Source organism: Topomyia yanbarensis, chromosome 2 (assembly GCF_030247195.1).
Source record: "Topomyia yanbarensis strain Yona2022 chromosome 2, ASM3024719v1, whole genome shotgun sequence".
In the NCBI taxonomy this organism is placed as follows: Eukaryota; Metazoa; Arthropoda; class Insecta; order Diptera; family Culicidae; genus Topomyia; species Topomyia yanbarensis.
In genome coordinates this window covers 12680722-12697624 of record NC_080671.1, presented here as the reverse complement: position 1 = coordinate 12697624, position 16903 = coordinate 12680722, and the positions used below count along the sequence as shown (strand labels likewise).

General features: G+C 39.4%; 1 protein-coding gene across 1 annotated transcript; it reads left to right on the top strand.

The window, feature by feature from the left end:
- The first annotated feature begins 296 nt into the window (after positions 1-296).
- LOC131682761 (brain-specific homeobox protein) lies at positions 297-15213 on the top strand. The gene is made up of 5 exons (XM_058964478.1): positions 297-1230; positions 5829-6028; positions 6189-6357; positions 6452-6585; positions 14509-15213. The coding sequence occupies exons 1-5, from the start codon at positions 761-763 to the stop codon at positions 14943-14945; spliced, it is 1410 nt and encodes a 469-aa protein (XP_058820461.1). The 5' UTR covers positions 297-760; the 3' UTR covers positions 14946-15213.
- The last annotated feature ends 1690 nt before the right edge of the window (positions 15214-16903 follow it).

Sequence of the window (16903 nt, the reverse complement as noted above, 5' to 3'; positions counted from 1 at the left end):
CGTATGAAAAAAAAAAAAAAAAAAAGCAGCACAGTTTTTCTACAAGCGTCTCTTATGTGCTGGTGTGTGAGCTGCCAGCATCGCAGTGTGGTGGTGGTGCATAACCTGCAAACGACATCCTTTCGCGAGTGGCCAGCGAAACATCATGTCACCAGGACGACGGAAACATCGCACGCGCTGGAGGGGGTGTGTTCTGCAAGTAGTATACTTTTACCCTCCATCCGGTTTGCTTGAGAAGGGTGGGCTGCTCTCGCACTAGCTAGGTAGGTATGTACACATTCAAGATCGTTAGGTGCTCCTAGCAGCCGACCGATGTGATAACAAGCGTGAACGGTCTTTGCTTGTGCACCGCAAAATATCCTTGTTTGCAGTGTATTGGTGCTGTATGTACCTATACGTACGACGATCATAGCAAGTTAACGAGGCAGTCACGCGCCTGATTGGTACGGGAGGGTGGCGAATTGCTTCATACATGCATCGTTAGGAATTTGCGTTGTGATGTGATGCTAGCCACATTAAAATCTCGGGGCTTCATAAATCTTTTAAACGTCCTTCGGAAAGCATCGATTAGAACGGTTATCGGTTTTGGAGCGCCGCTCAGTTCGCTAGCGTCATTCGGTCTGAAAGCATCCGTGATAAACCCGCCCAATCCGGAGGAGAAAGGGACAGCTTGTTACCAGTGAAGTGAAGCACATATGATTGTGAACGGTTGTGACCCAGTGATCATCTCGAGAAACAACTTAAACTCATCGGTGGTAAAATGTCTCTGCATCCGGTTGTTTCCTACAAGGAACCACACAAATCGCCGACGTCAATCACTGGGAGTACACCAGGAGCTACCATTGCGTCTAAAACGCCATTTTCGATTGAGGATATTCTGTTTCAGAACGGAGCCGGAAATAATAACAATAATAACAGTAGCAGTACCAATTTCAACGTAAAGTCTATCGGAGATACCAAGCTCCAAGGAGTATCGCCTGGCTCACAAGTGATTGATAGTGGCGGAAGCAATAGCAGTAGTGCTTCATTGGACTCCTGCGCGGGAACTCGAAAAGTGCCGCAGTTTAGTAATAATAGCAGGACCATCAACGGTTACAATAATAGCAGTAATTTGGGTGATAACAACGTGATAAATAGTGCTAGCAACAACAATATTGGCAATAGGAAGAATGTGAACTGTGTGGTTGGCAGCAGTGAAGAGGATTACAGGAAAACATTACAAGCGGAAAGGTTAGTGATTTACGAACATTTTATTGTGTTTTTTAGTGAAAAATTGTCACAGTGGAATCGTTTGATTCGTATAAACAAACATTTGCACCACTAAACTAATGCTTCCGGAGAATGTCACGAACACAATTATCCATTATGACGATAAAGAATGTGGCGCGGTTTAAGGTTATTTATTTGAAATAATTAATGTTTTTTTTAAATGCTGATATCATCAATTTTAAGAAAATGAATGAGATTGTCAATGCGACAAATTAAACATATTTAAATCGAATTGCTATTTTATTCGATGGTCTTATTCTTGAACCAAATTAGTTTTTGGCTGATTTTTGTTATGAATAGTTACTGAAATACGACTGATCCATTTCATCCAAGCATATAAGATAGAATTTCATTATTCATTATTTTCATTCTTTTGTCTATCACGGCTCAAAGCTTTAGTTTTGCTGAACCACGTGTCCTTTTTATATTTACATCAAATAATTATTAAATAATATTTAAGGCGGGATTATCATATAAACGGTCAAAATCATGCTGAATCTTTGTGCGTGGTTCAAAATAAAAAGTTTTTCACGAGTAGGAGTACAGGTATACCTCGATAGTACGTACACCTTCGCTTCATTTACTTTTACGTACTCTCGAAATGTACGTAATATGGAATCACAATAATAAATTTCAAAATATTACTTTTTATGTTTAATATTTAATGAAACTTTATAAAAATATTATTTATCACTAAATAGTCACTAAAATTTGTAATAAACTGTCTTATCCTTTCCTATGGAAACCATAACTTTCTATCTAGTAATTTTAGAAAGTTTTGGTTACCATCAACCAGAATGGTTAGAAATGACGTTTAAAACATTTTCTTGGTGCCGTACAGTTCCTTGATGTCTGAAATTTGAAAAAAAATGCAACCAATTACTTCTTCTCGGAATACTGTCGGATCTCCTTTACTATCGGATAACTTCTTTAAATTTGGTAGCTTTTCATTGAGCACTTCCCAAATTTATTATTATTTTTGTAGGATTTTCTTGAATTTCATAGGATTTCTTTGAATTCTTTGAGTTCCCAAGCAACAATTTAAGTTTTATGGCACATTACAAGTACAATTTAAGTTTTAAGAAAGACTCCAAGAACGCCATAAAACCTCAATTGTTACTAGGATTTGGCCATCTAAAATCAATAGTCGTTGCGTATATTTTGTCCGTGTAATAATTACAGTACATTTTCACACAGGATCACAAACGAAGTATTGAGCAATAATTGTTGGCTGCGTTTATCCATCTCTGTGAATAGTATGAGCCTTCATCGAAGCGCTAGTTCCATTCAAAATATTGTATCTCCTAAAATGTATGAAATTCAGCACTCAATTTTTATGTACATAGTGTTTAAAGATCGATTATTGACACACTGTTTTATCATCATACTAGATAGTTAATATACCTTCAAAATTACCTAAAATCTTGTTTCATGTTCATTTCTCAAAATTTTACAGATTTTCTTAGAGAAAGTAAGACTTGCAGAGATTTCATTATATTCGTCTGACTTTCCTAATTTAGTTCTTGCCGTAGTACTTCGTTAAATTTAAAGATTTTACTTAAGATCGTATGATTTTCTTAAAATTGAATTAAGTTTTACTAAATAGCCAATAGCCACTACCAACATATAATGAAACTATTATAATATTACTAAGTTTTCAAAAACTTGCAGAATTAGCCCGAGATTGCTAAAATATTTTTTTTAAATCATGAATCGAGCTGTTTATATAAATCGTTTGCACAGAAATTCTCTGAAGTTTGAAGTATTTTCCTAAATTCCATGCGACCTTCGAAGGTCATCCTTATGGGAATTCCATGAGCACTTTAATTTGTTTTAAGCGTTTGTTTTGTTTATAATTGTATGATGTGTAATTAAATGTATGAATTGCTACTGTAACTATTTTAGGTTAAGGAATAGTCTGTGTGGTGCCTCGCACCAAAGATGGAACAATAAATGAAATAAAATAAAGTTCACTAAGATACTTTAAGCTTGACAAATAACTGTAACTGTCGTATAAATTGTTTGAAGTTCTAAAAATCTTCTTGTGAGTTAGCAATCTCCCGAAATTTAACGGAATTTCCTGAAACTTGTAGGACTACCCTAAAGCTTGTAGGATTTTTTCATACTTGATTGATTTTAACGATTGATTTATGATTTATTTGGATTTGACATGCTTCGCCGGGCTTTGCAGAACTATTCTGAGTAGCACACAACTTCTTCAAAGTATGCAGAAACTCTGGTGAAACCCATAGAACTTCCATAACATTTGTCCCATTTTGTTGAAGTTTAAAAAATCAAACGGAAGAGCATTTGGATGGTAGGTGTATACGTAAGTTAGTGCGATGGGCTAAAAAGTATTAAAATCTCTGGGCAGCTGAGCACTTCTGATAAATTTATTGTGTGATGATAAATTGGAGAGAATTTTGAGCGGCATAAAATAAGCATTATCCGTAAGTATCCGCTTTTGTATGTGTGAGTGATGGCCGGCTAGCCCAGTAACAAGACCAGGGTCGAACGTCGATAGAAAAACTCACCTGAACACTCTAGCCACGAGTTGGTCTCGATCTGAAAGCAGTTTCAAGGCGTACGTAAGAAATGTGGCAAACAGAAAAGTTCAACAAACCATTTAATTTAAAAGAAACTAATTTTTGTTGAAAAACGGGGAATGATGAAGAAAACGTTTATTTACCTCGCTGCGTTAATTCGTCAACGATGGCTGCTTCCACGTGCTGCTGCTGTTGAGTTAAAAATAATCGAAGCTCCCAACTCCCCACCGCCCCTACAAGTTCTGAAGATAGATATAAGACATGTGCAAATAGCTATATTTGCAAGTATGCATGCACGAGTCATTTCACGTGGATTTATCGTTCCACTTTTGAAAGCTACGTAGACGGGATTATGCAGCTTTTCAAAATACATGCTTCCATTATGGGGCTACTACACTTCACACATTTCATCACCAGTGTTACAACAACTAGAAGACATCAAACAGATTGACTTATCAACAGTTTTTAAGGCATTTAATTAGCAAGGGACTGGAAGGTGAAGTATATTTTTCAATATTTAGAGCCATAGTACTCAAGGGAGAGCAAGGTGTTGAAGGGAGAAAGTTTAGAAAAGCGTGGAAGGATCATATATGCAAGCATAGAGCTCACCGGCGACTTAACTTTTTGTCTGCTACCGTAGGAGTCAGGGTCTTTTGGCATTAGAAATGCGAATCACCTGAGTCTACGGAATGTCCGGACAAGCGTAAAGTAACTTGTTACTTCATGCTGTCGGAACCGACCTAAGCTTGCATATATGACCTTTTCACGCTTTTCTAAACTTCTAAACCCTTCAACACCTTGCTCACCCCTGAGTACTATGGCTCTAAATATTGAAAAATATACTTCACCTTCCAGTCCCTTGCTAATTAAATGCCGTAAAAACTGTTGACAAATTGACTCAATAGGTCGTTAACAAAAATGGTTAATAAAAAAATGGTAAAAATAGATTGACTTATACTCGCGAAATATTCCGAAAATGGGTATTAAGAACATGACCATCATTTGAATCCCACGATTCGCTTGGCACAAGGTAAGTAAGATCCACGGTACTTCTTGTCTTCTTTCATAGCAGAAATACTTCCATTTAATTTCTGATTCCACAAGCAATTTAACAAGAAATGTGAGATGATAACTATGCATCAGATTATATCAGTGATCTGCATTGTGAAAAATGGGTGAGATAGGGAACAGCGTGCATACAATGAAACTACCATAATTTTGAAACTGCGATTCATCTCTTCAAAATATAGTAAGAACTTTAACTTTTCTATAGTGAGATTCGAGGTTATTCAAATTAATGTAGTTTTGCTACCATAAAAAGGACAGTGGAACAAATGGTGTGAAATTTGGTATTTCATCATATGGAGTGGTTTCGAGACAAGAACAAAAATGTACCGTTACAATCCATTCTAATACTAAGAACGTAATAATTATCACAAATAATAAAGCGAATTATTTAAATATTTAAAAAAAATTGCTGCGAGAGAATACTTTTAGTAATTCATGTTAAAATGTTTGTCTGGCTGTAACGTAACAGCCTGTGTTTTGGTAGATATGATAGGCGGATACGTAGAAAATTCTTGTTCAAACCCCATGATTCGATTCAGATATGGAAATATTGTCGATTTCGCCAGTTGTCACGCATCAATTTTTTCAAATGATTTTTTACGCTTATATCATATGAAGCGGTTTCAAGACAAGATACAAAATGTACCGTTACAATCCATTCTAATACGTTCTTAATTCACAAATAATAAAGCATATAATTTTTTTTTAATGAAAAAATGCTCCGAGAGAATACTTTTAGTAAGTAGTAACTCATGTTGGGATATTCGTCTAACTGTAACGTAACAGCCTGTGTTTTGGTCCATATGATAGGCGGATACGGAGAAAATTCGTGTTCAAACCACATCAATCGATTCAGATATATGCAAATATCATTGTCGCCAGCTGTCGCGTGTCAATTTTTTCAAATGATTTTTTACGCTTATATTGAACAATTTTTCCTCGCAGGTACAGCAAAATATCCCACAACCATGCGAACGGCAGCGCGTCCGGACCAGCCGGTCCACATTTCAGCAGCCCCAATCCGAGTGTCATCTATTCGGGCAATCCGTACGGCGACCCGGGATACCTACAGATGGCACTGGGAGCCTACCTTGCACCATCTGCCAGCGGTTACAAGACAGTCGACCCGTACTTTCTCTCGCAGGGTAAGTTAATTGTTTTTCGTTGCCACCAAATTTGATTAGGAAAAAGTTTTTCCACTCACACTGCGAAACACGGAACCACGTGTGTGTGGAAAATGTTTTGTGTTGATTCAATTACTATCGAAATTGATTTTCGGTCTTCGTGTTCCTTTTTGGTCTTCAGCGGGACTATTTGCCGGCTCTCCTCTGTTTCCCGGTGGTGGCTGCCCGGACATTGCGCTCGGACTGGGCATGGGTATGAGCGCTTTGCGGCACTGTCGGCGTCGAAAGGCTCGGACCGTGTTCAGTGATCCCCAGCTGACCGGGCTGGAGAAACGGTTCGAAGCTCAGAGGTAAGCCTACCGGTAACGTGTTTGTTGCTGTAATTGATTGGGTTTCAATATGTTAATTAATTTAAGGCAAACAAAAAAATCTCATTTTTTACAGATACTTATCGACACCTGAACGTGTGGAATTGGCCTCGGCATTGGGTCTCAGTGAGACCCAGGTCAAAACCTGGTTCCAAAATCGTCGGATGAAACACAAAAAGCAACTGCGACGACGAGAGGTCAGCAATACTGGTAAGATGGAAGCTAAATTAAATTAAGTCGAACGTCTTTAAAGTTAAATTTATTGGTGTGGGAAGAGCAGTCGCCGGAAAAGTTTGTCTTATTTCACGTTGAACCAAATTCTGACATAAGGAAACGGCAGCATGTCTTCAAGATTGGTCGAACTTGGAATAATCATATTATGTTGCTTTTGTTATGCTCTAAGATCGTGTATCTATTTGAAAGCTGAATGCGGTACTGCGTGAGCAATTTTCAATGCCAGGGAAATTCACTAACAAGAACCAGAGCAACGTAATATCCAAGAATGGTTCAAATCAATGTTCTTTTTGAAGTTCGTAGAAGCGAAATGTGATTATATAGAATTTCGATCTATGAGAAATTTATATTATCACTATTTCAGCATACATATATTGAAATTCATTTCTATTTGCATCACTTTTCCAAAGGGGAAAATACAGGTTCGCACGCAGAATTTTTCCATTGTGTGGGGGGGGGGGGGATTGTAGTAGTTTTGATTTTTACCTTTCTTTTCAAGGGACAGGCGTAGAAACCGCTCAGATAACGAAGACTTATCTCGACAAACAGCGACAATGTCCATATTTTTTCTAAAGGAAATTTTTAAAACGAAACATTTCCTGGTGGCTCGTTATTGTACTTTATAGTGTCTACCGAGTAAACCTAAACCTCTCGTTTCTCCATATCTTCATCCATCCGGAACCATCGTTAGGTATTACTTCGAGTAGGATTGCGCGCTTGTACTTTCTCTTTAGTGTTTATTGTTCGTTGTTTTCTCCAAAGCTGCTGTTTTTAGCCCTTGACATCCTTTCACAGTCACCTTCGCATGGTTTCTTCTCCGATTTGCTAATTCGTTGTCCTATCGTCACTATGTCACCGATGTTCTCTGCTGTGAGTCATTCAGTATTGGAAAGTCACCGGCAGTGTTGGGAAATTATTAAAAAATCAAAAATCGGTAACGCATAATATTACTACCGATTCTCTTACTCGATATTTATTATCAGCAAAATCACGGATGAGTTTAGCAATACAATGAAAATGTGAAATCAATTACGCCTTCTTCGATCTCATCATCGTGATAAGTTTTTCTTTCACACGTACTCATAAAATCATCTAAAGATAAAATCAATCTCACCAATTATCAAAGATGTGTGATGATATTGATGATATTGATTATTTTATTATGCGCATAAACTGCTATATCAGTTTCGTCTGCCATTTTGCAGTAGCTGCGATTGAACAACTAGAGCTGAATATAACGGGAGATGCGGGAAGTTAATTAGGGCCCAAGACATTTGTTTAGGGGGAAAATGTTCTCGTATGCAGCGAACCAAAATATTAATTTAACGTTATAGTACAAATAGTACATGTCATCTATACTATTAAACATGTTTGAGTGTTAGGATTTTAGTTGACCAACCGCCCAACAGGGCTTACATCGTGATCACTGAAGCCGCCAAAACACTAGAAACCCGGAAACTTCACACGGTTTCTCTGCTGTTAGGGAGTTTGAGTGAGTGTAACACCAGTGTAGTGCATTGTCAAAAACGAAAATGCCATTAGCTGTGTGTTCTACTAATAGAGCCTACAAAATATGATGAAAGCGTTTAGCTAGAGACAGATCATCCAACGCTGAGAAAAATTGTTCACGATTTTTTAATAAAATTTCTTCTACTCAAATGCGTAGCAATCACGTGATGATTTTATTTTGGTTACCGTTGCGTGAACAGTAATGGGTGACAACGGGCACATAAAATTGAAAACGAGAATACTAGATCAACATCACTCTCTGTATATCAAGTTATAAGGTTTGTGATGTCAGGTGGTAATAATGAAAGCGATTATCATCGATGATTTTTTTCGACGGTGATCATTGATTTTTAATTTTTTGATTATGATTATGACAACACTGGTCACCGGTGGTGAATAGATGGTCCTCGGACTGAGCGTTCCCCAACAGCGGAATTTCTCTCGATAACGATGCTCGTTTCCACGCTCTATATAGCTACAAGCTTTGTCACGATCTACTCGGATAGTCCTCGTCGCATAGTGCGGCAGAATGCTACTATCGACGATCAAAACTATTACCAGAAATCAGGAATCAGTAGCGACTGGCTCAAATTGCACGTTCCCCATGTTGATCGGAGATTTGTGCCTTGCCGTGATTTGTTTTTCGTCATTTTCGTGATGGGAACCAAAAATCCGGATACGCAATTGCTTTACTGCAGGGCAATTACATATTAAATGATATGAACTTCCGTAATCGGGTTAACAAAGATCACATGAATAGTACTCAGCTTTCGGAATAGTAGCCGTGTGATTAATGCGTTTTCAATGTCCAGTTCATACCCTTAATGCAATTGTGCTTGGAAAAATGTATCAAATTCCTGTACATTTTCGGACTTACATCTGACAGAAAAGTTTTTGTTTAAACGCAAGTTTGCAAGTTACGTCAATGGTTAGCATATTCGGATGCAGCGAATCTTGTGCTTTATGCAACTTTTCGACAGTAGTGTTAGAATGGGTTTACAGCAATGAAGTCAGTCGCAGCGCCCGATCTAGCCAATTTGTCCGCCCATTTTTAATAATACCGGATTGACCGAGTACCAATGAATAGTAAGTTCTTTGATTTGAGTTCGACATCCGATTAATAATTTCGATCTCGAATCTGTCGAACTAAGTGCTTTTAAGGTATTCTGACTGTCCGAGCAAAAGTATTTTTTTTTTACTGCAAATGCCCTGTTGAAGTGCAGATTGTACGCCGCACAGAATCGCAGATTTCTGCTTGGAATGCGGTTCAGTATCTACCAAGGGAATGAGATTGATCTAATCTCATTTCACGACAATGGACTCCAGCACCGATTCGGTCCTCTAACAAAGAACCGTCAGTATAAAAAACTCCGTATTCTTCAAGTTGTCACTCCTGCCAGACAGCCATTCTCAAAAGGAGAAAGTTTGACATTGAAAGTTTTAAAAAGTAAACTACATGTGAGTGGAAGGTCACTAGGAGAAAGTATATATTCATCCTAAGTAATCATTTGGGGTCACAGTCTTATGTGGCTAGTTGCATGATCTATTGGGTTACTGTTCCAAAGCCCAGTGACCTTAAGCCACAAGAACGCTTCGGTATGCTTCTTGTTTCAGAAACACATAGTGATTTTATGTTCATGAGTGCCTTTAGAGCAGCAGTGGGTGTTGTCGTGAATGCACCAGTCATCGCCATCAAAACCATCCTCTGAAGATGGTTTAACTTTGATTGGATTGTCATGACTTCTCCCTTCTGCCACTACACAAAGCACCCGTTTGCCAGTATTGGGCTAATAATCGTTGTTTAGATACACTGAATATACCTGGGTTTGAGTCCCCAAAATTTGCCGAAAGCCCGGCCACATTCGCCGAAAGCCATGCAAGCTTTCTTGATTCTGAAATCGATGTGAGTTGACCAATTTAGTTTTTGGTTAAGAATTACCCCAATCAGACTCTGCCAAGAGATGCTTGTTGAATTTATTTATAAGGTTTTTTGAGGGTAATATTGTCCCTCGTGACTGGAGGCATCCAAAAACCATGAAAACCAGCCTCCGACCACAACTCGTATCGACCGATTGCAATGCTGTCTTGTATCCGAAAGTTGTTCGAGAAAATGATCTTGTTTTGTCTCGACAATTGGGTTGAAGCAAATGGCTTACTGTCAGACACACAATTTGGTTTCCACAAAGGCAAAGGGGCGAACGATTGTCTTGCGTTGCTCTTAACAGAAATTTAAATGGCTTATGCTAGCAAAGAGCAGATGGCATCAGTTTTCCTAGATATAAAGGATGCTTTTGATTCAGTTTCTATCAAAAATTTTTCTGAGAAGCTGCACCAGCATGATTTTTCACCGACTCTAAACAACTTGCTGTCTGAAAAACACATGCATTTTTCGCATGGTGATTCATCGACATCAAGAATTAACTACATGGGTCTGCCCCAAGGCTCATGTCTAACCCCCTTCTCTACATTTTTTACGAGAATGACATTGACGAATGCCTTGTCAATTCCTGCACGCTAAGACAGCTTGCAGATGATAGAGTGGTCTGTGTTACAGGTCACAAAGCCATCGATTTGCAAGGACCATTGCAAGATAACTTGGACAATTTGTCTGCTTGGACCCTCCAGCTGCCTATCGAGTTCTCTACGGAGAAAACTGATCTAGTCGTATTTTCAAGGAAGCGTGAACCAGCGTAACTACAGCTTCAATTAATGGGTCAAACTATTGCTCAGGTTTCAACTTTCAAATATCTCGGGGTCTGGTTCAACTCTAACGGAACCTGGGGATGTCACATTAGGGATCTGAAACAGAAGTGCCAACAAAGGATCAACTTTCTCCGTACAATAACTGGAGTATGGTGAGGTGCCCACCCAGGAGACCTGATCAGGCTATACCAAACAACAACATTGTCGGTAATACTGGAGTTTCTGTTTTCGCTCCGCTGCGAACATACCGTTCATCAAATTAGAGCGAATCTAGTATTGTTGTTTGCGTATTGCTTTGGGTTGCATGCACTCGACACATACGATGAGTCTATAAGTGCTGGCGAGCGCTTCCGCTGAAAAATCGATTTTGGGACCTCTTATATAGATTGCTAATCCGATACGATATCTTCATCCCGTTAGTAATTGCAAATTTCAAGAGGCTTCTTGAGCTCAATTCTCAAACCCGATTTATGTCCTTGTACTTCGATTACATGGCACAAAATATCAATCCTTCTTCATATTATCCCGACCGTGTCAATCTTCCTTCCGATTCAACTGTATTCTTCGACACATTCATGAAAGACGAGATTCGTGGAATCCCGGATCACATACGCCCGCAAGTGATCCCAAGCATCTTTCATAGAAAATTTCGAGAAGTCGACTGCAACAAGATATGTTACACCGACATTGCTCCATCCCAGGTAATGGGAGAAGCGGACTCTTTATCTAAGGCTTTAGAAGGTGACATCTAAGAAAGGCCAATCTGCTTCAATGAATTTTTCAATATCTCCCGTTGGAGGACGCTAGAAAACTCGCAGACATCTTGGAGCAATGGAGACTTAGGACGGTGGCTACATTCTATCATCTCCAAGGTATCAACGAAACCTTGGATCAGAGAAATGTGGGTTGGGATTTCATTCGTGTGATATCTCGATTCATGTCCAATCACTACACGCTGCACGCTCTTCTTCGACGTATTAGGCTTCCAAATATCGGTATCTGCGCCTGTGGCAACGGTTATCACGATATTGAACATATTGTCTGGGATACCTTCGGGCCCGAGGAATTTCACCCAATGTCCCGGTTTGAAATGTACTGGCAAGCCGCGACCTCCTCTATATGTCCACGACACAAAACATCTCTGTCGAATGACCCAACGCGCAACGCGGTGTATTGCCGATCCGCATCTGTGCCTCGTCTGGAGGAACCCCTGCCAGCTCGAGGAAGACCGAATCTGTAATCCTTACCGTTGATTTCCGATGCCGGAAACTTAAAGTTAATATCTTAACCCCCCACCCTTTTAGCTTTGTGTACCTTCTCTCCCCTGTCTCTGATATACAGACTTCACCCTCCCCCATCCTTCTCCTTCCTTCTTTAAATATCTTCCCAAAAATTAAATGCTCCCCGTCTTCTAGTTTTAGTAGATCAATATACAGTACTGGCAAAAATAAAGTGCACAGGTCTTAAATTAGTACAAAAATTGTTATATTTTCAATACGCTGCTTTTTATAATATTTGCGTATTCGGAGGAAGTAATGTATTTTATACATATCTGAATTTCTGAGCATTTTGAAACAGTATGCATCGGAAACTGGCAAAAATAAATTGCACACACTGGAAAACGAACTCCAATTTTACAAAGACAACATCAAATTGGTTAACCCATCGCTTTTCCGAATCCGCTGGATGTAACCAATACAAATGTCATACTTTTTATGTCGTCATTGCATTGAGCATTGAAAGTGTTGACTAAAATTTTTCAAACGAGCACGAAAACATGAAAATATGACCGTTATAAAACAAAACATGGAAACTAATTTGTAAAAATCTGTCGACAGCAACGCGGAAAATCTAAGCATTAACATGAAGCACAAAAAGTACCCTAAAGTTTTATGAAATTTTAAAAATAAGTTCATTATAGATATGTGTGTAATATCATTCGTTTGTGAAATTCTGTCCAAAGCGAGAAGAAGACATTACTGGCGACAAGTTCTTTATGAGAGATTATCGCGTCTATATGCCCGATCGCATAGTTGAGATCGACGGTGTGCTTACCGTTTCAAGTTAGTTATGCGTGGAGCTACTGAGGTACCGGATAGAAAGTTTCAAGGACCCCTTGATCCAGCAATTGAAGATTTTCAATGACAATCGCCCAGGATTGGACAAAATTTTATGTCCCATCACACAGGTATCGGGTGACCTTTGGCGGGATTGCTTTGTCTAGTTTCGTAAGGTTTGTCTGTCTGCGCGGTTATGAGTACCGCACGTCACGTTTTGCATTAAATACCAGCAAAGGGACCATTGTAGCAATGACAAGCGCACGCGCTGAGAATCATGACAATGACTATTGTATGTTAAAAATGTGCTTATTGTGAGGAGAGCCCATGTGATCTATTACCATGCCCGAGTACAGCCGCTACTCAGAGAATATGGTACAAAGCTGCGGCAAACCACCTGAGTCTAGAAATTTGAGATCAAACAAGGAGTTTTCAGCGCTTTCAGGAACAACAAAAACCCCAATCGGCTTTATTCTATTCTAACCCTAAAGCATCCTGGAAAACACTGCAGTTATTATGTAGTGTTTTTCTAGCTCATATTATTATTTGAAGCATATTTTATATGTTACAAATATTGAAACGGCCAGGTCTACTGTGCAGAGTTTGGAGATGTTTCAAAATTGAACGGCAATTAAATTATCCTTTTAGTGAAAAATTTAATTAATGAATTGTTTTGAATCTTAAAAGAGGAAGAAACGAGGACAACCGTACCGACCGTTTCAGTTTAAAGGGGATACGTCGAGAGTGACTATGCCAAGAAAGCCAGTGTCACTCCTTTGGTCTTACGGGATAGGACAAAGGTATTTACACCTTGCCCTGGTTATTAAGCCTAGATTAAAGCGCCTTTACTCGCTCTGCGTTAAGTATGAACGAACAACGGTACGAAAATCGAAAACAAAAAATGGCAATCATTAGGTGTTAGATCATTCTGAAAATCAATCAGTTTACGTTAAATATTGTTGCAGTACTGCTGATTTATTTTCACGAAGATCAAACACACGGTGTTCCCGCTTTCCACTTTCGTACCTCCATTCATTCGTTCTAAAAAAAATATCCGTCTCCTACGGAACAACCTACCGGCTGCCGTCCACTGTGCATTTTAATCTTCAGCAGATATTCACACTAAAAACCCTAATCGGCTTTACATTTAAACCTCATATTGAACCCTGAAAACAAGCGATACTCTTCTGGTGCCTTTTGTGGAGTCTCAGTTTTGCGCCCATTTGGTTGGTATTCTTTCTCAGTCAGTCAGATCAAGATTTCAGTGCCCCCCTTAAGGTTTGCACTAACCCGACCAACAGGCCTGGTAGCACACTGAGAAGCCCTAAAAATGTATCTTTAAACGCGGGTCCAATAATAAACAATCAACAGGAGAACGATCTGTTGCACGTCGTCCAACGTTATTCAAAAGAAGAACCTTCATCGGGTGATTTTGAAATATCTTTTTCTTAGAGGTCAAGTGATCTGGCATAAGATTGCATGAGTTTAGGGGCGGACAGATTCGCCTGAGTTCTACATAAGCTTCCACTCACTGAACCATCATGATCTTCTGGCAGCATAACACAAATATTCGTGTTTGTAAAAATCTAAAACACCTTTATTAAAATATCTCCATTTTGTTCCATTACAGAACCGGTGGACTTTTCACGCAATGAATCCACCGGCGGGTCCGGCACTACTACTTCAGGGCCAAACAACACTGGAACTGGAACTTCCATCCAAACCCATTCGACGGCCGGTGGTTCAACGGCGAATCGGCTCAACAGCGTCGCTGGTGCTTCTGGAACGGAGAAAAATGCATTCTCAATGTACAGCAACAGTGGCCAAAAGCAGTCAAATGGCGCCAAACCCATTGGCGGACCGATGGCCCTTGGGCCGCCGATGGGTGGAATTCTCAAAGGATTACATCACAGTTCGACGAATTCCTCATTCAGCTTGGTTCGGCGAACAATGCTGGATCAAACCGGAGATGCTCTTAGTGATGATGACGACGAGTATGTAAATGATTCTGACGACGATTGTAGTGATGTGGACATTTTAGGTGATGAAAAGGGCTACATGACGTAGGTGGAGTCAATTCTTGTCAGTTTTAAAACGTAGGAAATCTAGTCATCCGCTGTAAGCAAGATTCGATACACTTTGCTGTGCGACGAAAAACCAATCTGTACAAAATTAGTTGTTCCCAGTGTAACACATTTAATCTGCACTAATTTACCAGTGAAACATTCTGTACATAAACTCGATTCATAATTCTAAAATAAACCTGTAACTAGAACCAATGAACACTAATTATATCTGGTATAGCGTTGTAATTTGCAACCACAAAAGCGGATAAATTGGCCAATTTATTAACTTTAACTATAGCGACTGCAATATGACTAGTACCCGTACATACGAGAGCGATTCAATTTCACAGCAAACGATGATGATGACATGTCGCCATGGAGAAACAATTTTCCCGCTCTTCACTACGAAGAAAGCATCCCCACACCAAAAGTCTATGCTATACGTACATACATTCATCCAAGCAACCCACCACCCTTCGGTGACAGAGGCGGAGCCTGTTGAGTACATGTGTGCGGCTGTGGTGTTTTTCCTTATATACGAAGTTTACCTCCATGGCACACTAATACCGAACTGCGCCGGAAGACCAATATGTACTCGAAAGAGCGCTTTCCTTTCCACCAAATGCACATAAGAATAAGGATACGCGGGGGGAAGAAAAAAAAATTGCTCTAAAGAGGATTAACATCACAATCTCGTGGCCCTCTGAGGGGGGAGGAAACAAAATCAGCACACAACCGTTTACCAAGCAATCAGTGTCGTCAAGTCATGTTTTTTTTCAGCGTCAACCCCTACCAATCATCTAGTTTGGTTGGTATAGTCGTGTGTGAGACGGCATGATGTTGCTCATTAGGTCCAATTATGTTTGATGAAGATATATTGTAGACACCAGAGCTGGTAGGATTCGGTGAATTGTTGAAGTATTCTGCAGTTTATTTGGTCGATTTTTAATTAAGACAGCATTGATGAGTATATGACTGATTTAATTTTATTGGTATTTTTTATTACTTTTACATGTCTAAAACAAAACAATATTAAAAAGTCACGTTTCTTTCTCATTTAAACATTATTGAAACATAAATGAACAATGGAAAAGTAATATTTTGACGATTTAAGTAGGCTATCTGGGCAATTAGAAAAAAAAATAATTCTAGCACCAACTCCAATAACAATCGAGATTATCTAGTGGCAAATGTAAAATGAACGTGTGAAAAAATTGTGTGCAGTGTTATCTCATATCAGCGACAGATAATCAGACACGTAGTCGTCAAGTGGTTTGCCTTCCATTATCCTTCATCATTTCAGCTCTAATGAGACAGTTCTCACCATGCTCTCGCTGAAGACAGCAAACATGTGCCCCGCGCTCTGGTTGCGTCATCGTACTATACGGAACAGAGTGTGATAGGTTGTAGTGCCTACTTTTCCCATGCCAAGAACACGGTTCGGCATTGTTCCTGAATGGCACGAAAAACAACGGGAAGAGCGTGTTGTTATAACACTTCCTTCTCGACTTCCGCCGATATAATCTGATCCTGACCCGGAGTCAGGACAGGACAAATTGGGATGAAAAGCCTGGACCACTTACCCGGGTTCTGACGTATAGCGGTAACAAAAAAAACTAAGATCAAACAATGATCTTTTGATGCTAGCAGGTATCCAGTAGGTATATCCGACGTTCTACGCTACACAAAGGAAACAAAAGAACTGACAAAGGTCGTTATGAAAAATAGGGGAAAACTGTCTTTTCTAAGTGCGGAAGGCAGCTCTTTGTTAATTGTTTCCTGTGTGGGGTGAGAATATGATTTTTATGAAAGACGAAACTGTTTGTTGCATCGCTATAGGGGTCGTGCAAATATCACGTGGACAGTTTAGGGGTGGATGGCGGTATGAATACGTCGGTGCTTGTCCGCGGGGAAAGAGCAAGAAGTATGAAAAATAAAAGTAAAAATGTTTCTACCTTT